The sequence below is a fragment of the Camelina sativa genome, chromosome 7, assembly GCF_000633955.1.
Source record: "Camelina sativa cultivar DH55 chromosome 7, Cs, whole genome shotgun sequence".
In the NCBI taxonomy this organism is placed as follows: domain Eukaryota; kingdom Viridiplantae; phylum Streptophyta; class Magnoliopsida; order Brassicales; family Brassicaceae; genus Camelina; species Camelina sativa.
Window position 1 is genome coordinate 30408354 of NC_025691.1, and position 23991 is coordinate 30432344.

Consider the following 23991-nt stretch of genomic DNA (forward strand, 5'->3'; position numbering starts at 1 on the left):
ATGGTCTAGATTATGAATGACAATCACGTTTTTAAATGGGTCGATGAGGCTTGGTTGGATGAGGTGGATTCAATGAAAGAGTTCATATCAGAGACAATGAAGGTTGAGAAGAAGATGCAAATGGAGCTTGAGAAGAAGATGGTAATGGAGCTTGAGAAAGAGATATTTGAGAGGGTTGAAGATGTAAAAGCTGAATTCAAATCAAGGATGAATAGGATGATAATTGTTTTAGTATTTGGTTGTATGATCATCTTTGGTCTAGTTAAGCTAATATGATGACATTGTTAAGTTGTTAAGGTTCAATGTTAAGCTAATATGATGACATCTTTGGTTTTTTATGAGACAAAATAATTCAAAAGAAGAGATGTTAGAATTGTTCAAAAGAGACCATACATATTTGTTCAAAAGAGTAGAATATCAAGGCTTAATAATAAGGTTCAAAAGACACATAGACCATAATAAGGCAGAACAACATATGATCTGAAAGAGGCCATAATACCAAAAAAAAAAAAAAAAACACTTTGCCTTGTGCTAATCCTCCACAATCATCCATCAATTACTTCTCTTGAGTAAGACAACCTTGAGTAGATTCCACTTGAGTTCCACCCTACAAATTTAATCAAATATCAGAATCAATTGAGTGAAACAAAGAACAACCATCACATTAGAAAGTATAACTAACATGTGTTGTATTCTTCTTATTCTTCTTCTGGTGGTACCTACAATTATGATCAGCTGCACCACATATCCCACAATGCATGATTCTCTTCTTTTATTTTAGTTTCTTCTTGGTAGGTGACTCATGAAGACCTTTCTTCCTCTTCTTGTCTACCTTTTCATCATCCAGCCTTGGTGGTGGATGCACACTTTCACCTCCAGTGCAAGGCCAATAACGTGGACCTCTTTGTGGAACAATCCCCTCTGTGTAATTTTCCTTCCACTTAAAAGTTCGGAACCATTCACACACGTACTCTTTAGCTTCCAATGTCTTCTTGAGTATCAGTCCATAAGCATGTTCGTAGGGGATTCCACATATCTGAAACTTCATGCAGGTACAAGTCCTTTCATTCAAATTGACTCTGTGTTTGTCATATCCCAGGTAAACTTCATAAGCTCCATTTGTGATGGGATGTACAAAGCACAGAGAAGCTGCCTTATGCTCTTCAGCCAAGAAACGTTTCACATATGGAGTGCATATCCCTGACAAATACATGAATACACATTAAACTTTAGAATTCAATACAAAATGAATGAAAGATAGAAGAAGTGTAATGTTACTAACCTTCGTGTGAATGAGAAAGTGCAGACCGCTTAGCAATCCGAACCATTGCAAGCCTTCGAACAGCCTCCAACATGGCCACAAATGGCTTCTCTCTTGCCTTGTTAATTGTACTGTTGAAGGACTCGATAGAGTTGTTTTCAACATCCTCACAATAGCTACCAATCTTGTGGAAGGCCCTACACCATGGCTTTGGTTTAGTCTTCATACACTTTACTATCGTATGCATGGATCCTCTCCAAGCTCTCTTCATAATCTTTGCTATTGTAGCACCAAGCTAGATCCCAGAGGAGTTTCTTCAGTCGCTTCTTATTTGGATGATTCTTCTTTAGGTTATCATAAATGTGTCTAACACATTTTCGATGCTCAATCTTTGGTAACTCTAACTCAACAGCCTTAATCAACCCCTGAAACAAAGAAAATATGATGTCGATCAAACACCATAATCAAAGAAAACAAAGAAAACTGACCCAAATTATATGGAAACACATTAAACATATCAAATATTATACATTTTGTCGATCAGAAACCATAATGTAACCATCCCCATTACCTAACTCCAAGTCAATCTTCAACCGNTGACTCATGAAGACCTTTCTTCCTCTTCTTGTCTACCTTTTCATCATCCAGCCTTGGTGGTGGATGCACACTTTCACCTCCAGTGCAAGGCCAATAACGTGGACCTCTTTGTGGAACAATCCCCTCTGTGTAATTTTCCTTCCACTTAAAAGTTCGGAACCATTCACACACGTACTCTTTAGCTTCCAATGTCTTCTTGAGTATCAGTCCATAAGCATGTTCGTAGGGGATTCCACATATCTGAAACTTCATGCAGGTACAAGTCCTTTCATTCAAATTGACTCTGTGTTTGTCATATCCCAGGTAAACTTCATAAGCTCCATTTGTGATGGGATGTACAAAGCACAGAGAAGCTGCCTTATGCTCTTCAGCCAAGAAACGTTTCACATATGGAGTGCATATCCCTGACAAATACATGAATACACATTAAACTTTAGAATTCAATACAAAATGAATGAAAGATAGAAGAAGTGTAATGTTACTAACCTTCGTGTGAATGAGAAAGTGCAGACCGCTTAGCAATCCGAACCATTGCAAGCCTTCGAACAGCCTCCAACATGGCCACAAATGGCTTCTCTCTTGCCTTGTTAATTGTACTGTTGAAGGACTCGATAGAGTTGTTTTCAACATCCTCACAATAGCTACCAATCTTGTGGAAGGCCCTACACCATGGCTTTGGTTTAGTCTTCATACACTTTACTATCGTATGCATGGATCCTCTCCAAGCTCTCTTCATAATCTTTGCTATTGTAGCACCAAGCTAGATCCCAGAGGAGTTTCTTCAGTCGCTTCTTATTTGGATGATTCTTCTTTAGGTTATCATAAATGTGTCTAACACATTTTCGATGCTCAATCTTTGGTAACTCTAACTCAACAGCCTTAATCAACCCCTGAAACAAAGAAAATATGATGTCGATCAAACACCATAATCAAAGAAAACAAAGAAAACTGACCCAAATTATATGGAAACACATTAAACATATCAAATATTATACATTTTGTCGATCAGAAACCATAATGTAACCATCCCCATTACCTAACTCCAAGTCAATCTTCAACCGATTCACAAACCATGACCAATTATCTGTGTTCTCAACTTGAACAACACACCAAGCTATTGGATAGATAGCATTGTCAGCATCTCTTCCTAAAGCAACCAACAACTGCCCCTTGATCTTTTCTTTCAAAAAGCAACCATCAACTCCTACTAGTGGTCTGCAGGATTTTTTCCATGTTCTTCTAAGAACATCAAAGCAGACATAGAATCGCTTAAAGACATCCTGTCCAGCATCATTCTTCACCGTATCAATCTCCACAACAGAACCTTGATTTGCTTCCAATATCTCAGCCCCATAGTCTCTGAGCCGTTCAAACTGAGTGTCATATTCAAGCGCTATCCATCCCAAAGCCTTTCTCCTAGCAGCTTGACACTGACCCCTAGTAACTGATATCTTCCACTTCTCCATTCTGGTCTGCTCCATCTTCAAAGGCATGTAATATTCTGGTTATTCTCTTATCTTATCAACAAACAACCTAGCTATCACTGGGGTCTTATACATCTCACACTCTCCATTAGGTACACAAATATGCTTGTTCGTGTACAGGGTAATCATCCACATCGACTCATTGTGAAGAGATGCAGCATATACCTTCCACATACATTTCCCCTTAGCACCATACACTTAAAACCGATTCTATCTCTATCGTACCTGTACTGCTTCAGGTTACAACCGCTTACCAGCGCATAGTCGAGAACACACTCCTTAAAAGCGATTCCATTGTAGAAGCTTTACCCTTTGAACATTGAACCGTCACCACGAACGATGGGTGTCCCCCTTCTCGCAGCACCACTACGAACATGTTCCTCAGCCTCATCGCCACTCTCTGGGTACAGGTTGTGACGAATCGATTCCTCCGCATCCGTGAAATCTGTCGCAATCTGGTTGATATGAAATTCATCTCGATCCTCAGCTTCTGCATCGAAATCAAATCCAAGAGGCAGATTAATAGGCGGATTGGTAAAGGGAATTAACGCCATCGCAACCGGCAAGAGAGAAGAAACGAGAAGAAGAAATGTGAAAAAAAATCTAGGGTTCGTCGAGGCTCGAGAGAGAAAAGGGGGAAAAATTGATTTGGGTATTTTTTGATTTTTAGGTTTAGTTAGGTTAGGTTTAATTATGTAATCGGGTTGTAATTCGGTTTAATTTTGTTTAATTTGGGTTAATTTGGTTAATAAGGTCCGATTGTTGGGTTTGTTTGAACAGTAAACCATAAAAACCAAAACAATGGGAAAATAGGCGGATAAGTTAAAGTTCGATGGGAAAATAAGTAGAGAAGTATGGATTCGGGGGGATATAGACCGAACATATAAGTATGAAGGAAAACTGATAAGATATCAAAGATCGATGGGGAAATGGCAAGATATGATAATTCCAATGGGAAAATAGTAAGTCGTCCCTATTTTGGCATCTATTGCTTTTCATTTATATACACTATACAGAAAATGTATTTGGTCCCGTGGCCTTTGTGTTTGAAATAAACGAAAACACACATATATATGTATATATATATGAATTAATTAATTATAAGTTACAATTGACCAGGATCAGGAAAAAATCAGCTTTATTAATTAGGGTAGTATATATGAGTCTTTAGATATTAGCTTGCTATAGGGGCTAAATTATACATTAAGATATTAGACAAATTAATTAAGGTCCCTGGTGATCGCCGGAATACAGCTTGAAGTACGGGAAATAGCAGGCTTATTCTGAAGAGTGGGTTTATGGCTAATAGTCTGACCCCTCGTGCTTCTCCGGAGCATGTCTTTCATGGCATCAGCTTGGTAGAGGGCAGGATATTCCCTTCCGAGCTTGTTGAACCTGAGGCAGGCGCTCATGTGCTCCTTCAAGGCCCCTTCAAGGCCATTCTCATCCCTTTTCTCCCTCTCCTCCTTCACCGCCTCTGAGCAGAGACCGCATATCCACTTCCCAAAGAACTTCTCCCTCACACTCTCTATGTACTCCATTGTGCACTCCTCCCTCATCCCGCAGCATTTGCATTTTGCCTTCTCCACCTCCACTATCGTCCCGAGTCCTTTCTCTTCTTCTCTGTGGAAATCCAACGATATGTCTGACAGGGTCCTATGCAGTGACCCTTTCGCTAGCTTTGGTGGTGGCGGCGGCTTCACTAAGCTTCCGCTCACGCTCTTCCTTCTCCCGTTTGGTGCCATCTAATCTTCTAATATTTCTGTTATTTAGAGCATCTGCTCTAAGTTTTGGTATTTATAAGCGGTGCGGTCAGGTTAATATATTCATGTGTGTGTGGTTCAGCATTGCCATCACACGTACGTGCTCATGCAATAGCGACCTCTTTATTTACTTTTTCTCAACAGCACTAATTAATGAAGCCACCAATTCACGTGCTACAGTGCAACTGGCAACTAGCCTTTTCTAGTTAAAGTATACTATGCATACATATATAGCTCTCTATATTGAGTTCATATATGGGATCTTAATAGGGATAAACACATTATTAATTTACGTTTTTTTTTTCTGTCACTGATCTCAACTAGACTTGGTAGCTATAGCAAATCCCATGGACGAAACAATAGATACACAATACATTTGGTACCCTGACATTCTAAATTATGAAGAAAATCAGATAAGCTAGTGCAAGTACACCATATGTGGTATTTGAGCCAAAAGTGAAGACACAAAGTTGCAAACAATTAAGTAACAGAAGCAAGCGCTCACGAATTGTGTGGAGGTAAGTAAAAGGAACTATATGGATCCCCAAGACAGTGATCGGTCACGTGTGTGTGAGTTTTGTTAAACCACACATAAAAGAGAAGAACAACATGGACTTGAGGAAGACCACTCATAATGAAGTTAAGTAGTTAACAGTTGAAACTTGTAAATATTATCAATCCCAACAACAATAATAGAAAGAAAAGAAAAAAGATACGGGTTGTTTTCAACTCACTTTTTGCGGTACCTTGGAAAGTGGGAGGATGTTCACGTGCATACATATCTTGTATATTATACGTAATTAATTCCACAGAAGTTTAATTTCATCCGGCTGCGGCTGCGGCAACGAGAGTGGTAAACACAATATTTTTAATCGTCACATCTAATCAACGTTTAAAATGTGAAAATGTGTTTGCCGCAGCATCACGCCGCAGATACTTGCGGCAACCAAACGAACAACAATAGCTGCGGGTGCTGCAACCGCATGTACTTACGGCGATGAAACGAACATGTTAATTGTTCTTTACATTGCATGCGTTATCAATTATAGATACACATATAGTAAAATACGTAGAGTTAAAAAAACTGCATACATTAATATACATACATACAACCAGGTCTCACTCTCGCATTCGATAAGGAATTGCAAAAGACCATCTCAGCAAAAAAACACTTTGAATGATTTAAATTAAGGATTTGCTGTTCTTTTTTTCCTTTGGGATATAAATAGGGATAAACACTTGAGTGACACTCAAGAAATCGTTTAAAAATCTTGATTTTATTTTGTTTTTGTTGAGTTTACATGATCTAGGTTGAACTTTTTTGGTAAAATCTAAACATTTCATTTTAAAATGATATACATCCCTATATGGGAAAATAATAATCCGCCCATGCATATATATAGACGTTAGGCTTTCTTGCAGTGGAATATACTTTGAAGGTGCTAATGTGCTCGCACCGCCTAATCTCGGGTCACATAAAGTAATACTATTGATTAAAGTAGTCAAGTGGACTGGGGCAGGAGATTAAATAACCGAATGAATAACAAAGTTACAAAACATTTGATACCACGAAAAAACAATGTTACAAAACAGGGGTGGAGAAGGGTGAAGGGTCCAATATAATTATCTGGATATAGATAGTGGGCTTTTAAATTGAATGAGTAGGCCATGCATTACTGGGTAAAAGGCTAAAACAAGACTGAGATGCTCACCGACCGGGGCACTTGTTTTTAGTTTCCAAAGTAAAGAAAAAAAAAGCAACGACATGTACGATCTATATATGATCAAGAAAGTAAGAAAGGGAAGAGGAGTGTGAGAAAGAGAGCAAAGAGGAGCTGTTGGGCGAAGGAAATGGTCATCTTCTTCTTCTTATTGATAATCCCTCTGCTGTTGATGCTGTGGAGAGTGTTACTAGTGTAGAGAAAGGATAGAGAAATGAGAAAGTGGTGATCATGATGAAGATCCGATGATTTGTAAAGAAGGGGCCTCCCAACAACACCCTTGAATTTGCCGCTCCAGCCTTCATCTCCGAGCGTTACAACCACCGCATCGGGACGAGGGGAGAAGGAGACCCAACCTCTCTTGGAATAGAGGTGGAACTCTGCATGGCAGAAGTTGAGACATAGAGAGTGTCTTTCGTCATACCCTCTTATCAGCATCCTTATGGCTTCTTCCTTTGATTCGTGTTTGCTATTGAGATGATCATGATTCTTCACGTAGCAAACACCTACCCCTTCTTCCTCTTCTTCGTCTTGGTTTCTTCCTCCTAGCTTTTCTCTCACGGCTTTCCCTATCCTCTCTGCCTCACCCATCAAGTCCCTGCAATATCTTCCTCTAATTAATATAGACTTTTTTATTCTTTTCAAGGGGTTCAAAAACTTTTAAGGCAATTAATTTTAATTAATTACCTCAAAAAATCTGAATGATCAGAAATATCGTCTTTATAAAAAAGGAACTCCTCCTCTGTCTCATCGTGGGAAATGAATTTGTCCATGGCGGCATTCACCATAGCCTCAGGAACGCCGTGGTTAATGAGCTGAAAACAACCGAAGGTGGCGATGGCATCGGCGAGGAGGGTGGAAAGGGAGCCCAACCGGAGGAAATCGAAGGTGGGAGGAGGGTTCACAAGGAATGTGTGCTTGGGGAAGACTTTATCGGGCAATACAAGATTTGGGACTCGCCCACACTTGTCCAGGAACTTCGAGAGGACGTCTTCGTTAGCTGTGAAGGAGGCCCTGCGGCTTGATGCTACGGGGGATGGAGGAGGAGCTCGGAAGTCAGGAGATGAATCTCCCATTTTTTTTTTTGTCTTAATTAAATTACTTACATCTCTTTTATGCTTTAAATGTAGATTGAAGGAAGGATCATTCATTGGAGAAAGAAAAAAGAAAAGTTAGTTTTGTTAAACAAAGCAAGAGCATAATGATGAGATGCAATGCAATTGTCTTTTTTTTTTAATTATCACATATCAACTTTTCCCTTTTAACAAAAAAAAAATATAGATAGATAACGAACGCGGGGGCTGAGCATATATTATATTTTCATCGTATTATCCACGGACCCAATTTGGGCCATAAGCGGCCTTTTGTAAACCCAACTGACGTGGATCCTCATAGGATGGGCATCGTGTCATCGAGTGTGACACAACAAATTCATCCAAAAGTTCGAGAGACTTTTCCGGTCACATTAAAAAAATAAAAATAAAATGTCAAGTGGGTGGTGTGGGTCTCTCTCTCATTCCAATTCTAAACCAACTAAATCTACTACCCTCCTACACATTGAATTGATGGTATGGGTAGTTGCAATTTTGCTAGAAACATTTTGGGCATATATATTATTAATTATTGTCCGTAGCTAAATTTAATCCCTTTCCAAACAATTTGATCAATTGAAAAGAAATGAGAAGAATGAGAGAGGTCAGAGTCTAAAGAAAAGTTGTAATTTAGAATTTTGTGGGTTAAAACTTACAAAAGTGTACCAATATAGGGACCGCTGGGGGTGAATAAAGAGAAAAGCCTAAGGGGTGGAGACGCAATTTGGGAAGAGATAGGAAAGGAAGACACGTCAACAAATGTGTCCTATGGAGCTTCTGTGCCATTTGCGAAGCTCTCAGATTTAGAGCGATCCGTGCGAGAAGAGATACCCACTAGGAAGGAAGAGAGATAGAGAGAGAGACGCGGCTCTGTTGTCTTTTCTAGTTCCAAGAAGAAGAGAGAAAGAGCAAGTGAGCCGAGACGACCAATTCACGGCCACGCTGAAGAAGAAGAGTCTCTCCGTCTCCGTCCTCCTCCGTCTAAGAAACATGGCATCCCTAGGCGCCATGATCTCTCTCAGTCCCTCCTCGTTTCTGGTATTCTTCTTATTTATTTACATCTTTCTTTCTCCACCTATGTCTACCCCTTTGTAAAAATGTATGCTTTGGTTTCTCAGAACAAGACTACGGGTGTTCCTGGATGTTCCACCCACCTCTCTCTGCGCCAGCCTAGACTTGTAACCGCTCCTGCTTCCTTCAGAGTGTTTTCCTCTCTCGGATCTAACCGGGATCCCAACGGCAGCGTTTTGATTGAGACCTCTGCCACTTCATCCTCCTCCTCCTCTCTCGAGACCTCCGCCGCTGACATTGTTCCCAAATCCACCGTCTCTGGTGGAGTTCAGGATGTCTACGGCGAGGATGCTGCCACCGAGGACATGCCCATCACTCCTTGGTCTCTCTCTGTCGCCAGGTACCCATTTCCTCCTCCTTTTAATTGTTCCTTTCTTCTAGTCCGCTAGGCTGGCCACCAAATTATATATGGATGTGATTCTGGTGCAGTGGGTATACGTTGTTGCGTGATCCCCATCACAACAAGGGCCTTGCCTTTAGCCACAGGGAGCGTGACGCTCACTATCTACGCGGCCTCCTCCCCCCCACTGTTATCTCCCAAGATCTTCAGGTTTCCCTTCTTGTCAGAGTCAGGGTTTCACATACATACCCTTTCTACATTTAGCTGGATTTTTGAATCCTTTTACTGCACGCTTGTTTGTTAACAGGTTAAAAAAATGATGCATACTCTTCGTCAGTATCAAGTTCCCTTGCAGAGGTATATGGCTATGATGGATCTCCAGGTAAACTAACCAACTTGGATGGAAGTTTAGCTATCTGAACTATACCAAATAACAATGCCTTCGTTACACAACTTCTTTCACAATGCTTCTGTATTTCAGGAGACCAACGAGAGGCTGTTTTACAAGCTTCTCATTGATCACGTCGAGGAGTTGCTACCAGTTGTCTATACTCCAACGGTTGGGGAAGCCTGCCAGAAGTATGGTAGCATTTTCCTGCGTCCACAGGGCCTTTTTATCAGCTTGAAAGAAAAGTGAGTCTCTCTATAGGGAAATCAACGACCACTTTCAGCATTCTTGTGCTCTTTACTTTTAACTGAGGATTCCATTTCCCATTATTTTAGAGGTAAGATTCATGAAGTGCTGAGGAACTGGCCTGAGAAGAACATCCAGGTCATTGTTGTCACTGATGGGGAGCGCATTTTAGGGTTAGGAGATCTTGGATGTCAGGCAAGTTGTTTGAAACTTTTCTGCTCTCATGAGAGTGGTGAGTCAGGGTATATCCTCTTACTAATTTGCACATTACATGCCATCATTAATGTCTTCAGGGAATGGGAATACCAGTTGGCAAACTTTCTCTATATACAGCCCTTGGAGGTGTTCGGCCATCTGCCGTAAGTATAGTTTTATGCGGCTTTATTGAATTAGACTACATTCTCACATCTCTCTCTTTCTCTCTCTATATATATTGGTTGCCAGTGTCTTCCCGTAACAATCGATGTTGGGACAAACAATGAAAAGCTACTGAACGATGAATTCTACATAGGGCTCCGCCAAAGGAGAGCTACAGGAGAGGTAATTGGCACCTTGCACCTTTCAGTAAAACACTCCTGTGGAAATTATGTTGAATCTGAACCCTTAACCCTCTTCTTTTGTATAGGAATACTCTGAACTTATGGATGAATTCATGACAGCAGTCAAGCAGAACTATGGGGAGAAAGTCGTTATTCAGGTTAGCTTGACACATGGATAAGTGTACTCCACCAATATGAATCTGCTTTTTAGATCTGAGAAGTTCCCTATCTATATATTTTGTAATTAGACGGTTTTCTTTTGATAATTTGCAGTTTGAAGACTTTGCGAACCATAATGCTTTTGACCTGTTAGCTAAGTATGGTACAACACATCTTGTTTTCAATGACGATATTCAGGTTTGTCCTGATTTAGTTGTGATACACGAGGTAGTTTCGGCTTGAAGTACATACTTACCAAGCAGTGAAACTTTATTTCACATATAGGGCACGGCATCAGTTGTGCTTGCGGGACTTATTGCTGCTCTTAGATTTGTGGGTGGATCCTTGTCAAACCACAGATTCCTCTTCCTAGGTGCTGGAGAGGTAAGGGTTGGGCATTTTCCTCTCAGGGAAATCCATTCCGTCAATATTTTTATTTATTTCCTTGATGGGGATGGGATAATCTGCAGGGTTGTTACATGGTTTTACTTCCCCAATTTTTGTGATGCAGGCTGGCACTGGAATTGCTGAACTAATTGCTCTTGAGATATCAAAGAAGGTATACTGTACGCTTGTTTTCATTTGCTATATTAAGCTATTTCTTATGTGAAGCTATTACTTATATGAAGTATTTGTTTGTGGCTGTAGTCCCATATTCCATTAGAAGAAGCTCGGAAGAATATTTGGCTCGTTGATTCGAAGGTAATTTATGAGATGTGGATTGTCTTTCTTTTAGATGTACAATTCTAAGTACACATTTTTATATATGTAGGGATTGATTGTCAGTTCCCGGAAAGAATCCATTCAACATTTCAAAAAACCCTGGGCTCATGACCATGAACCGATAAGGCAACTTGTTGATGCCGTCAAGGTGTGTTGGTTGTTGTTCTGCTGCAGAAGAGGCCTTTAAGTCTCAGTGTGAAACCTGAACCCTTTTCTTTTATATCCAGGCAATCAAGCCGACAGTTCTGATCGGAACTTCGGGAGTAGGTCAAACATTCACTCAAGAAGTGGTGGAAACCATGGCAAAGCTAAATGAGGTATACTTTTTCCGCATAGACGTGCATGAAAAATAAAGAAGCATTTTTGTTTAGGAGTGCATGGTCCTGACCAATAAAGTCAAAATTTTGGTGCATACAGAAACCCATCATTCTTTCTCTTTCAAACCCAACTTCTCAGTCAGAATGTACGGCGGAAGAGGCCTATACGTGGAGTCAGGTAAACAAGTTACGATTGTTGATTTCTGATGATCAGATAGAAGTGGAGTATTGCCGGTGGGTTACAAAGTCAATTTTTGATTTTACAGGGACGGGCGATCTTTGCAAGTGGAAGCCCATTTGCGCCAGTAGAGTATGAGGGAAAGACGTTTGTGCCTGGACAGGTTGTGACCAGAGCTAATAGAATAGGATTTTGAAACTGATTTAAGAGAGTTGATTCTGACGTTTATGTGGACAGGCGAACAATGCATATATTTTCCCTGGGTTTGGACTGGGGCTAATAATGTCAGGGACTATCCGCGTCCATGATGACATGCTTTTGGCTGCATCAGAAGCTTTGGCTGAGCAACTGACGGAGGAGCACTATGAGAAGGGGATGATATACCCTCCCTTCAGGAACATCAGAAAAATATCAGCTCGTATTGCAGCTAAGGTGGCTGCCAAGGCCTATGAACTGGGTAAGTGGTTGTGTTGCTAGATGTAATGTGTGTTCAAGTGTGAATCGCACTATTTAATGCAATGTAATGTGAATTACCACTACTTCATTACATTTCCTAATATATAAATGTACAGGATTGGCGACGAGGTTGCCTCAGCCCAAGGAGCTGGAGCAGTGTGCTGAGAGTAGCATGTACAGCCCTTCATATCGAAGCTACCGCTGAGGATCTGTCAGTTGCCATTTCTCAAAATGACTCTAATAGCTATCTCTGTCCTCTCTTATTCTTTCACCTTCCTCTTTTCATTGAGATTTTTATTTTCTTTTTGGTTTGTTTGTTTTGTTTGTCAGCATTTTAAAAATATGTGTTGTAAGCACTGTTTCCCTAGTTTGTGTCCTGTTGTTTCTTTCAAAGTCGATAATTAATCTTATGAACGAACATTGGCTATCGTTCGTACTCTTGTATGTTAAGCTAGCGTCTTGGTAGAAACATGTGTGCCACTTATTTGCAAATGCTGCGGTTTCATTTTAGAGACGATAATTCATTTTTTTATTATTATTTATTAATACTTTGTTGTTGGGACTGTTTGCTTTGTTGTTTGTTTTTGAATTTAATTCATATACTTTTGACATAAGGGTCATCGTCGTAACACTACAAAATAGCGATAGCTAAAACCCGACGATATATAAATAAATGAAAAAAAAAGAAAAAAAAAAAAAAAAATAAGAGCAAAATATCGCGAAAAATTAAGCTGGAAATCTCAGAAGATAGATAGATAGTTCCGGCGAGAAGAAGTGAATCTCTCCCTGCATATATCTTTCTCTGTAAGCTCTTTAAAGGATAATTTGATATTTTCTCTCTCCCAATTTCTCTTTCTCCTTCCAAATTTGTCTTTGGTTCTTTTTTTTTTTCGGCGACTTTGGTCTTTCTCCGATAGATCATCTTTTGAATCTGTTTTTCCCAGCGACGACCGCCGACCGGTTTCGTCACGTGTCTTTCTCGTTTTCCGGCAATCCTCAAGAGGAAATCCGGAATCCTTATAGATAGAAAGAATAGATTATTCATATTTGGATCCATTTTTTTTTAATTTTTTTTTTGTTATCTTTCCTTACTCTACGGGTTGTGTGCGTGTTTGGCAGGTGTATAATAAGCTGACTGACGAAGAAACATTTCAGCACCAGTAAGTAAAGTAAGTAGCTCAATTTGATTTTTCTGTTTTTTTTTTTTTGGGCATCTCACTAAAGATCATGCATGCTTTAGTAGTCCTTTCGTGTCTGCCGCCATCACATACTACTGCATTTAGAAAAGCTGCTTGCTATAACTAATAATAAATTGCACATACTGACAGTGGTACGAGAAAAGGATATCTGCTGGGAATACGCAGAGAAACTCGATGGTAATAAGGTGAAATGCAAGTTTTGCTCCAGAGTTCTTAATGGCGGCATTAGCAGGTTGAAGCATCATCTCTCTCGCCTTCCCAGTAAAGGTGTCAACCCTTGTGCCAAGGTTAGACACGATGTTACTGACAGAGTCCGATCCATTTTATCGGCCAAGGATGATGATGCCAAAGATTCCCCTCTCACCAACATCAACAACAAGCCTCCCCAAGTTAAACCACCACCACCTTTATCTGCTTCCCTGCCTGAATCTGATGTTGCTCTCTCTTCTGCTTCCAAACTCTTTCCTACTAGTACTCTCCTTCAACTACCCCAGTCCTCCTCCTCTTCTCCAACTACTGCTCAGGATACTGCAGAGAGGTGTATTTCTCTTTTCTTCCTTGAGAACAAGATTGACTGGTGTGTTTCCCGCTCACCCTCTTATCACTCTATGCTCGATGCCATTGCCAAGTGTGGTCCTGCATTTGTTGCCCCACCTCTCAAGACTGAATTGCTGCTGGACAGGGTTAAATCAGAAATTACTTTACAACTCAAAGAGACTCAAAAGGAGTGGGTCACCACGGGCTGTACTGTCATCGCAGAGGCATGGACCGACAACAAATCTCGAGCTCTCATTAACTTCTCCGTCTCATCACCTTCCAGAATCTTTTTTCACAAGTCTGTGGACGCCTCCTCATATTTTAAGAACACAAAATGCCTTGCTGATCTCTTTGATTCTATCATCCAAGATATTGGACATGAGCATATAGTGCAAATCATTATGGACAACAGCTTCAGCTACACAGGTATCTCAAACCATATCTTGCAAAACTATGGAAGCATTTTCGTGTCCCCTTGTGCATCTCAGTGTTTGAACATGATATTAGAAGAATTCTCCAAGGTAGATTGGGTCAACCAATGTATATTGCAAGCGCAGGTCATATCTAAGTTTGTGTACAACAATAGCTCCGTGCTAGATTTGATGAGAAAGTTAACATGTGGGCAAGATATTATCAGAAGCGGTGTCACAAGGTCTGTTTCCAATTTTCTATCGTTGCAGTCAATGATGAAACAAAAAGCAAGGTTAAAGCACTTGTTCAATAGCCCAGAGTATACCCCCACTAATACTAATAAACCACAGAGCATGTCATGCGTGAATATCCTAGAGGATGATGATTTTTGGAGATCTGTGGAAGAAAGTGTGGCTATTTCCGAGCCTATCCTGAAAGTGTTGAGGGAAGTTTCTAGTGGAAAGCCCGCTGTAGGATCTATATATGAGTTAATGTCCAAGGCCAAGGAGTCAATACGGACATACTACATAATGGATGAGAATAAGCATAAGGTCTTTTCTGACATAGTTGATTCCAAGTGGTGTGACCATCTGCATTCACCTCTTCATGCAGCGGCAGCATTCTTGAACCCCAGTATTCAGTATAACCCGGAGATTAAGTTCCTCACTTCCTTGAAAGAAGATTTTTTCAAAGTGTTGGAGAAACTTCTTCCCACTAGCGATCTAAGACGTGATATTACAAATCAGATATTCACTTTCACTAGGGCAAAGGGATTGTTCGGCTGTAACCTGGCGATGGAGGCGAGGGCTTCAGTTTCACCAGGTATGGACGGACAATACATTTATATATATTTTTTCAAGACATCATGAATATAGCCTGGCATATAGAAAACCAAATTGCAAAACTTGTAGGTATTTTTCCCATTTACATGCTAGCTTGAGAATTGGTAACTAATAAGTCGTAGAAGTTGATGTCTAATGATGGTTTGCTTTTAGTAATGCAGGTCTCTGGTGGGAGCAGTTTGGTGACTCAGCACCTGTTTTGCAGCGGGTGGCCATCAGGATACTGAGCCAAGTGTGCAGCGGTTACAACTTGGAACGCCAATGGAGCACATTCCAGCAGATGCACTGGGAAAGGCGGAACAAGATTGACAGAGAGATATTGAACAATATGACGTACGTGAATCAGAATCTAAAGTTGGGGAGAATGATTACCCTGGAGACAGACCCTATTGTCCTGGAGGACATTGACATGATGTCGGAGTGGGTGGAAGAGGCAGAGAATCCCAGCCCTGCCCAGTGGCTAGACCGTTTTGGGTCCGCCCTTGATGGAGGGGACTTGAACACCAGGCAGTTTGGCGGTGCTATTTTCAGTGCCAACGACCATAACATCTTCGGCTTGTGAAGCCCCAGGTCAGAGGTTTTTTATGAGCGTCACCTTTTTGGATCGAGATTGTTGAGTGTTTTAATCTCAACTCGGTTCACTATATTGTATGTACATAATGTCCCTTTGTTATAAAGAAGTAGTAGTATCTATAAAGTAATGAATATCCTCTGTTTATGTTATTCCTCGTTGCTCAACTTCAAAACTTTGCACAAAGCGTGCCTGCCGGTTAACAGGAAAAAAAAACCGTGTTCATTCATTAGTCATTAGTTAGTTAGTTTCCCACCAAACTGGGTACTCATAAAACGGTGAGCTCTAAGATTGTTTTTGTTGAAAGCGTGCTAGGAAAGCCCATATGATAGTATCGATTATTGGGCCGTTAATGAGGCCCTAAAAAAATAAAAAAGGAAATCGGTGAATCTTTAAGTCTCGTCTTCGTTCGTTAAGGGAACTCATCAGATCACAGTATACCCCGAGAATGGCGTCGTACCGGCCACCGTATCCTCCTCCTCCCCAGCCGCCGTCTCAAAATCCTTTACCCCCTCCGCCACCTCCGCCGTCGTTACCCCCTCCTGTTCCTCCGCCACCACCGTCGCATCATCAACCGTACTCTTATCCTCCGCCGCCTCCCCCTCCGCATGTTTACTATCAGCAGCCTTCCCATTATCCTCAATTCAATCAGGTCCAAGCTCCTCCTCCTCCTCCTCCACCCCCCTCAGCTCCTCCTCCTCTCGTACCGGATCCTCCTCGAAACCAAGGAGCCAATGACCGCGACAAAGGGGCCTCCAGGCGGGAGCGTGCTAAACCGGATCCATCGAAGCACCATAGGCCTCATCTTCCCCATTCTAAGAAAATCGAGACCGAAGAAGAGAGGAGGCTTAGGAAGAAGAGGGAGTTAGAGAAACAAAGGCAAGCAGATAAACTTAGACAGCAGATGAAAAATTCTCACAAGTCTCATATGCCCCCCAAGGGACACACCGAGGAGAGGAAGCCTACGCCTCTACTCACCACCGACAGGGTCGAGAATAGGTTAAAGAAACCAACCACCTTCATCTGCAAGCTCAAGTCAGTATTCTCTCTCACTCACTTCTACTAGAGACTAACCAAATATAGTATTCATCTTTTTACTCTTATTAGAATGATAAATTCATCTTCTTGCTTCTCTTGAAGGTTCCGGAATGAGCTCCCTAATCCTAGTGCACAGCTTAAGCTCATGACCATTAAACGGGATAAAGATCAGTATGCTGTTTACTCTATTACCAAAAAAAAGAAAAAAGATTCATACAATTTTTATCTCTTGAATCCGTTGTGTTTACTATTCTCCTATCCTTACTTCTTAAACGCTGATACAGCTATTTTGATCCCACTAGATCTTAAATGCTGATACAGCTATTTTGATCCCGCTAGATTTACCAAGTATACCATCACATCGTTGGAGAAATTATGGAAACCAAAGATCTTTGTCGAGCCTGATCTTGGAATACCCTTGGATCTCCTTGACCTAAGTGTATACAAGTATGATCTCTCAATAAAGTTCATTATTATATTTCAATGCCAGAGACCTCATCTACTGGGATACTTACTGTTGTTGTATCGCTTTTCAGCCCTCCCAAAGTCAAGGCACCTCTTGCCCCTGAAGATGAAGAACTGTTGCGTGATGACGATGCTGTTACACCTATTAAGAAAGAAGGAATCCGGAAAAAAGAAAGACCAACTGATAAAGGTGTTTCCTGGCTCGTGAAAACACAATACATTTCTTCTATCAATAATGAATCGGCAAGACAGGTATCAGTCTCACTTGTTGGAAATTTCTTTTGTGATGTATGTGTGTAGTCACTTGTTTCGTGGCTTGTTTAACCACTTTCCAATATTCTATCTTCTCCATGTGTAGTCGCTAACTCAGAAGCAAGCAAAGGAATTGCGAGAGATGAAAGGAGGAGGCATCGACATCTTGCAAAATCTTAACAATAGGTGTGTTGTTTGTTTCTTCACTTTGTGTATTTCTAAAGAAAGTGGAAAAAGAAGATCTGATGGTTTTTTTTTTGCTTTTTCTTTGTTCTCTAGAGAGAGACAAATCAAGGATATTGAAGCATCCTTTGAGGCATGCAAGTCTCGACCAGTTCATGCCACCAATAAAAACTTGCAGCCGGTTGAAGTGTTACCACTGTTGCCATATTTTGATAGGTTGGATGTTCCTTGTTTTACCTTGCAGACAATCTTAAATCTAAAATCCCGAATCAGTCATATTTTTCACATAATTTCCCGGCATGTAGACACAACGATGAAGTGCTTGAAAGCTGACAGTTTACGGTCTGTATTCTGATAATAGGATAGTGTAATCGATCGGATGTAAAAGCCAGCCTTGTTGGTCTTAATTATTCCATTTTCTCTGCTGCAACTCTTTTTTCCAATGTCTCTTTGCTAGAGTTTTAGTGCATTGCCCGTTTTGGATGAAAAATCCACTAATAATCTTAACTGAACGTGTAGCATACTATGCTAATACATTTGACTCTTCCCTTTTTTTTTGACACAGGTACGATGAGCAGTTTGTGGTAGGGAATTTTGATAGTGCTCCTACAGCTGATTCTGAATTCTTTGGCAAGTTAGACCCTTCAATTCGTGATGAACATGAGTCACGGGTGAGTTATTAAATACCGATATCCATGAGCAAGGTCCAATTATCTCTGTTCTCAATTATAGGGATACTTTGTTCCTGATAGACACAAGATGACTGTATAAACTATATCGATTTTGTTGCTTACATAAGTGTACTCGAATGAGGATGGGATATATGAGATATGGGGCCGAATCTTGACAATGGTTGATTGCCTTATCTTTCATATTGATGACGAGCTCTGACCTTATACTCCACAGGCCATTTTGAAAAGCTATGTGGTGGCTGGATCAGACACTGCCAATCCAGAAAAATTTCTGGCGTACATGGTTCCTTCCTTGGATGAGGTAGACATGCCTCTCCACGAACTGATCTCTGTTACACAAGTTTTGACAAGTCAAGAAAAGTTCAATTTGATTTATGCGTTATCAATTTATGTTGCTGTGGCAGTTATCTAAGGATATGCATGATGAAAACGAAGATATCTCTTACACTTGGGTTCGCGAATACCACTGGGATGTATGTACCATAGCCAATGTGGTTTGAGTAAAATTTTGATTGTTTGAGTCGCTGATTGAAATAAATATCTCATCTGATGTTATAACAGGTACTTGGCGACGATGCAAATGACACATACCTGGTATCATTTGGCGATGGGACCGCTAGCTATCTGGTATTACCTAAACTATACCTGCATCGGGTTTTGTTACATATTCCAGTTGTGTATTTTTTTTTTCTGTCTATAATACTTCGGGATGACCCTTGAGAATTTGGCAGCCCCCACCTACAAAGCTGAGCTTGAGGAAGAAAAGGGCCAGGGAAGGAAGATCTTCTGATGAGATTGAACACTTTCCAGTACCTTCAAGGGTGACTGTAAGGCGACGATCAACTCTATCAGTGATAGAGCATAAAGATTCAGGGGTATAGTAAATCCATACATTTAGCCTTTAAAAGAGTAAGACAAGAAGTATGTGGAAAGTTCTCTACTTCTCTTGCCAATTTCTTTGGACTTTGGGGATTTGGATGTAGGTTTACTCTTCTAGGGTTGGTCCTTCGAGCTCCAAGATGAGAAGGTTAGAGGACGAAGAAGGCCTTGGTAGATCTTGGAAACACGAGCAGGAACAAGATGTCAATCAATATCGTGATATTGAGGATGAGTATTCTGAATGAACGTCTCATGTACTTCAAACTATTCAATCGGTTTTCCAACGGTGTGTAAAGTATCCTGCAAGGCTACTGGTAGGCTAATTTAAAGCGTAATATGGCCCTCGTAATTTGGCAAGTAGAGAAATATTAATCTGGAGAGCTGGCGAAATTGAGATACTTTTTTTACATGTATACGTCCATGGTTAATGATATGGCCATTACGTTTGGCTTTTATGTCTTTGATCCTATCTGCGTGAAGCTTGTGCCCATCAATTCACTATCTCACAAGCCTTGAGATTCGCACAAACACGAGAGCTTTGAGAAGTACTCCAATGGTGAAAAATGGACTCTTGTTACACAAAATAAGAAAGAGATTAGTCTCAACATGAAGGCAAGCTTTCTTGACCAGTCAGAGTCTTCTCATTGCTTACCAATTATTGTCTTCTGATGGCTAACTTTAATCAGCAGGGCTTTTTGTTTTTATTCTTATTTTAGATATATCTTCTTTATACTCCTACTCCTCGTGAAACTCTCTGAAATACTGCTTTGAGATTTTAGATTTTCTTAATTCGGAGTCCATATACCCAGAATGGTGTCGTTTAATTTAGATTAAGTTAACAAATAGGACAAACAAACAATAGCCATATACATCAAACAAAGATGGTAATAAGACAATTAATTCAAATAATCAATATACATATATACATTGGATTGTGACACATTTTGATCCGAGGAACACTAATAAAGTGGTTTACGGTTTCTAAGCAATGTTTTGTTGGTTCTAACCAGTTTCAGGACGAAATGGTAAGAAGTCTTTCTACACATGTCTAAACACTCTTAATGTATCTATCGGTTTACTGCTTCTAAACTATAAACAATGCTTTGTTGGTTTTAGCCAATTTTGGGATAAACTGCTTCTGAACAATGTTTTGTTGGTTCTAACCATTTTAGTGACAAAATGATAAGAAGTCTTTCTACACTTTTTTTTTTTAATAAACAGAAGTCTTTCTACATATGTCTAAACACTCTTAATGTATCTTTAACTCTTATAATAAATCATATGCATTGGATTTTGACGCATTTCGACCCCAAAAACACTAACAAAGCGATTTACTGCATCTATGCAATGTTTTATTGGTTCTAACCAGTTTTGAGAGGAAATAGTTATGAGTCTCTTTGTTGTAAGCCTTTTTGGAGACTGTTGTTTTGTAATTTTTGTCCTCTTAAATTAAATCAGTATGGGTCCTTTCTGCTAGACTTTATATAAAGTCCCTTCTCAGCCTCTAAAACTTATCTTTTGATACGCAATAAAAACCTAGTTTACTTCTACCAAAATACGCAAAGCGTCTCAGCTTTGGTGTTCTTGAAGCTTGAGTACTCTAGAAGCTTGAGTACTCTAGACTCAGCACAGACCGTTTATCATCTATGTGGTGTCTCTCGATCCATCTCTACAAATCCTTCATCCAGGAGAATTTTAAGAGAGTGACCAATTTTATGGAAAGGATCATTTATATATGAAATCACATTGGACACCTATTAAATGATATACATAAGTAAAGGAATTGTTCTCTATTTCAACGAGTTTTGAAAAGCCAAAAATAAACCGGTGGATAGTGGACTTAGAAGCGAAGTAGTACTGATCGTAATACTTAGGAGTTTGAACTTTGAACAATAAGATAGATTCACCATATTCTATGCCTTCTTCAGAGGTAGATTACATTTTCTTTTTGTTTAAGATTGATAAAATCCGAAAACGAAATCAAAAATCTTGTGAGACGAACCATATAAGTGCCATAAAAGATAATTCATAAGAACCTTATTACTAAATTATATATATACATATGGTCTTCAAGATTGATATCTTCACTTACATCCAAGATCATACAATATAGATATATTTAGACATATTATATAGTTTCCTTATCAGCTCTTGTTACATCAAAGCTCCAACACTCATTTTCATTAACCGCCAGACTAAAACCAGAGAGATCAAAGTAAAATCATGTAAGTTCCCACTAGATAAGTTTTACTATAATTAAGGTGAATCTTTAAAACGATTGATATATAGAACATAGCACTTACATTATTAAGCTAGCTTGGCTTGCTTGTTGCTCTCAAGCATTAGACCGAAGTGAATATGAGGAAAGTGTGCCCACTAAAAAGTGAGAGACCATATTAAAACAATTTAAAATATTTTGGTCATAACCTCTTAGTTATAGACCCAGAACCTCTCAGTTATTAGAAAAAACAAAAAATATATATGTTTACTATTGTTCTTATTTATTTACTTAGGTTGAGAGAAAGTCATTAATATACTTAGTAAATTAAATAAACTAAATAAGAATAATGGTAAACATCTATTGTATTTTTTTTTTTTTTTAAGTAAAGTATATATACTAACGGATCGGTTCATTAATTTTCAGCAGCAGATAACCAAATGCAAACTCTTACTTATTTAGTAGTAATTTTCTTTAACGCTTACTGTCGCATGGTTTGCAATTTTAATAATTTTCCTAATGTTCCTCTACAAAAAGCTCCACTCTTTAAAACTTAGCAATTTTTTTAGCTGTAAAAAACTCATACCTTATATAGAAACGTCGAGGAAAACAAAAAAAAAACTTACATTTTTGGCGGCGGTGCTGAATGCTTCTCTGTGGCTTATGTCTGGATTATTCGCCTTAATCCTCTGAATTTCCTCCCTTCACAATAAAATAAACACACAAATCAATTACCTCTTCGTTAATTAAGAGAATTTGAACAAAATATACATTAATTATATATATGTATATGTCTTAGAAATATTTTGGTACTTTATAAATTGATTGTACGCAGAATGTACTCGCTGCGGCTTCTCCGTAGCTGAAAGACAATAAGAAACTTAAAATATACACAAAAAATACTTGTCATGTGTACTTCTTTATTTCTAGATAGGCAAAACTTACAACGGTTTAGAATCCTTTGCTCAGTTTTGGTACGAGTTGAAATCCTGGAAGGAATTTTGGTGTGACCTCGTGAGGAAGATCCATATTCTGGTACTGCATTGTTCGTTGCCTATATTCCACATTTAATCCTTGTTAATAACAATTTGTATGCTAATAATTAAGTTTAGTTTTTTTATTTTACATGACTTTTTTTTTCTAAGATCGAAATGTTGAATCACGAGGATTGAGAAGCAATCATGTATGTATTGTCTAAATTAGGAAATGAAAAAAGAAACTGGACCAACGAAAAGACGTTTTATTAATGTTTTAAAATAGTAGTAAAAGACAAAATCTTTAAAGAAAGGAATCTGAGAATATATTTAGAAAAAGAAAAAGAAACAAACCTATGAAACCCTAACATTCATGTCAATCAAATCATAGAGGAAGTAGCCCACATCAGTAGTAGATCAACATAAGCTAGGCCTCTATGAAATAAAGCATTTACGACAAGGCTGCACATATCAGTCGCAGCTGGAAAATAAAATTAAATAAACTTGAAAAGAGTAAAAGATAATTAAATTAAGTAGTCTTTAAAAATGTTTGGGGGCTATCAGCTATGTAGATGTAGACGGCCGCTGGAGAAAGAACATGCAGCAACAGGCTCAGATCTCTGTCGATAATTTGTCTTAAAAACAAACAAAAGAGCCCTAAATTTTAGAGGGATGGTTCGAGTGTTTTTTTTCTATTACAATAAACTTCCTAAAATTAAGGCAATTTAGGAGAGAGAGAGAGATATAGAAGTTACCTGGAAATAAGGTCGTGAAAGCGACTGAAGAGCAGCTGCCATGTTTACAGACCACAGATTAGTGCAGTGACCGCATCGGACAGTCACGATGTCGAACAGACTACTGCATGGGACACTCACCTACACATTTTAGCAAAACACAATCTCACATATTAATTTATTGATCTTCTTTCTTGGACAAATTGGATTTGTCTACCAGATCCATAAGACAAAGATCGACGAAAAACTTATATACATTTATACAACTTAAATTTGTTCATGATAATTATACACACAAAAGAAATATATAGCTTTTGGGTGTTATTATAGATAGGATAATCCAATCGTTTGTGGGTTTGCAAGGCTCAAAAAGAAAAGAGGAAGTGAAAATTATGTAATCAAATCTTAAAATAAAAACGAAAGTAGTGGCTTGAGATAGACGATCATCTCTTCTTTCGTTGAAACCACCACTTAGGATCCGAAGTGATTCCTTTTTTATTAGTTATGCACAATCTGTTACAGATTAGTAAATAGGGACACACACACATATGTGCATGACCATTGAAAAATAGTTTTATCTTATGATTCCTAAATTTATAAGCAAAATGCTACGAGTAGGACTATACTTTCAGAAAAGCAGGAAAAGAGAAGAAAATAAATCT

The 23991-nt window shown here is 39.2% G+C and overlaps 6 protein-coding genes across 10 annotated transcripts in view; 3 read left to right on the forward strand and 3 right to left on the reverse strand.

Moving 5' to 3' along the window:
* LOC104703469 lies at nt 4415-5116 on the reverse strand. Its single transcript, XM_010419493.2, has one exon. The coding sequence runs from the start codon at nt 5085-5087 to the stop codon at nt 4563-4565; it is 525 nt and encodes a 174-aa protein (XP_010417795.1). The 5' UTR covers nt 5088-5116; the 3' UTR covers nt 4415-4562.
* On the reverse strand, nt 6707-8010 carry LOC104703471. The gene is made up of 2 exons (XM_010419494.2): nt 7514-8010; nt 6707-7433 (listed from the first exon to the last, which is right to left on the reverse strand). Exons 1-2 carry the CDS (start codon nt 7975-7977, stop codon nt 6890-6892), a joined length of 1008 nt encoding a protein of 335 aa, XP_010417796.1. The 5' UTR covers nt 7978-8010; the 3' UTR covers nt 6707-6889.
* Nucleotides 8646-12854, forward strand: LOC104703472 (NADP-dependent malic enzyme 4, chloroplastic). Its single transcript, XM_010419496.2, has 19 exons — nt 8646-8955; nt 9036-9328; nt 9418-9538; nt 9636-9710; nt 9810-9961; nt 10052-10157; nt 10256-10321; nt 10407-10502; nt 10588-10659; nt 10775-10858; nt 10946-11044; nt 11172-11219; nt 11309-11362; nt 11433-11531; nt 11611-11700; nt 11801-11878; nt 11967-12041; nt 12116-12335; nt 12451-12854. Exons 1-19 carry the CDS (start codon nt 8908-8910, stop codon nt 12537-12539), a joined length of 1965 nt encoding a protein of 654 aa, XP_010417798.1. The 5' UTR covers nt 8646-8907; the 3' UTR covers nt 12540-12854.
* LOC104703473 lies at nt 13024-16046 on the forward strand. Of its 5 annotated transcripts, none has more exons than XM_010419499.2 (4): nt 13024-13138; nt 13454-13503; nt 13663-15303; nt 15485-15908. In XM_010419499.2, coding segments are annotated over exons 2-4 (2043 nt in total). In that variant the 5' UTR covers nt 13024-13138; nt 13454-13502; the 3' UTR covers nt 15886-15908. The 5 variants fall into 5 exon arrangements, with proteins under 5 accessions (XP_010417801.1, XP_010417800.1, XP_010417803.1 ...); XM_010419498.2 differs by having other exon boundaries at nt 13025-13138; nt 13279-13503; XM_010419500.2 differs by lacking the exon at nt 13024-13138 and having other exon boundaries at nt 13165-13503; nt 13663-14110; nt 14216-15303.
* Nucleotides 16305-19862, forward strand: LOC104752564 (protein PAF1 homolog). The gene is made up of 12 exons (XM_010419502.2): nt 16305-16929; nt 17035-17103; nt 17272-17379; nt 17469-17649; nt 17756-17835; nt 17929-18048; nt 18398-18503; nt 18739-18825; nt 18929-18997; nt 19086-19151; nt 19256-19399; nt 19508-19862. The coding sequence occupies exons 1-12, from the start codon at nt 16343-16345 to the stop codon at nt 19646-19648; spliced, it is 1758 nt and encodes a 585-aa protein (XP_010417804.1). The 5' UTR covers nt 16305-16342; the 3' UTR covers nt 19649-19862.
* LOC104703476 (axial regulator YABBY 5-like) overlaps nt 21380-23991 on the reverse strand; it is a 3551-nt gene continuing 939 nt past the window's right edge. The window contains exons 2-7 of the mRNA XM_010419503.2: nt 23351-23470; nt 22567-22675; nt 22435-22483; nt 22248-22323; nt 21707-21779; nt 21380-21598 (exon numbers count right to left, since the gene is read on the reverse strand). Coding sequence (XP_010417805.1) covers nt 21711-21779; nt 22248-22323; nt 22435-22483; nt 22567-22675; nt 23351-23470 — 423 coding nt within the window. The 3' untranslated portion in view covers nt 21380-21598; nt 21707-21710. The remainder of the gene's footprint in view (nt 21599-21706; nt 21780-22247; nt 22324-22434; nt 22484-22566; nt 22676-23350; nt 23471-23991) is intronic.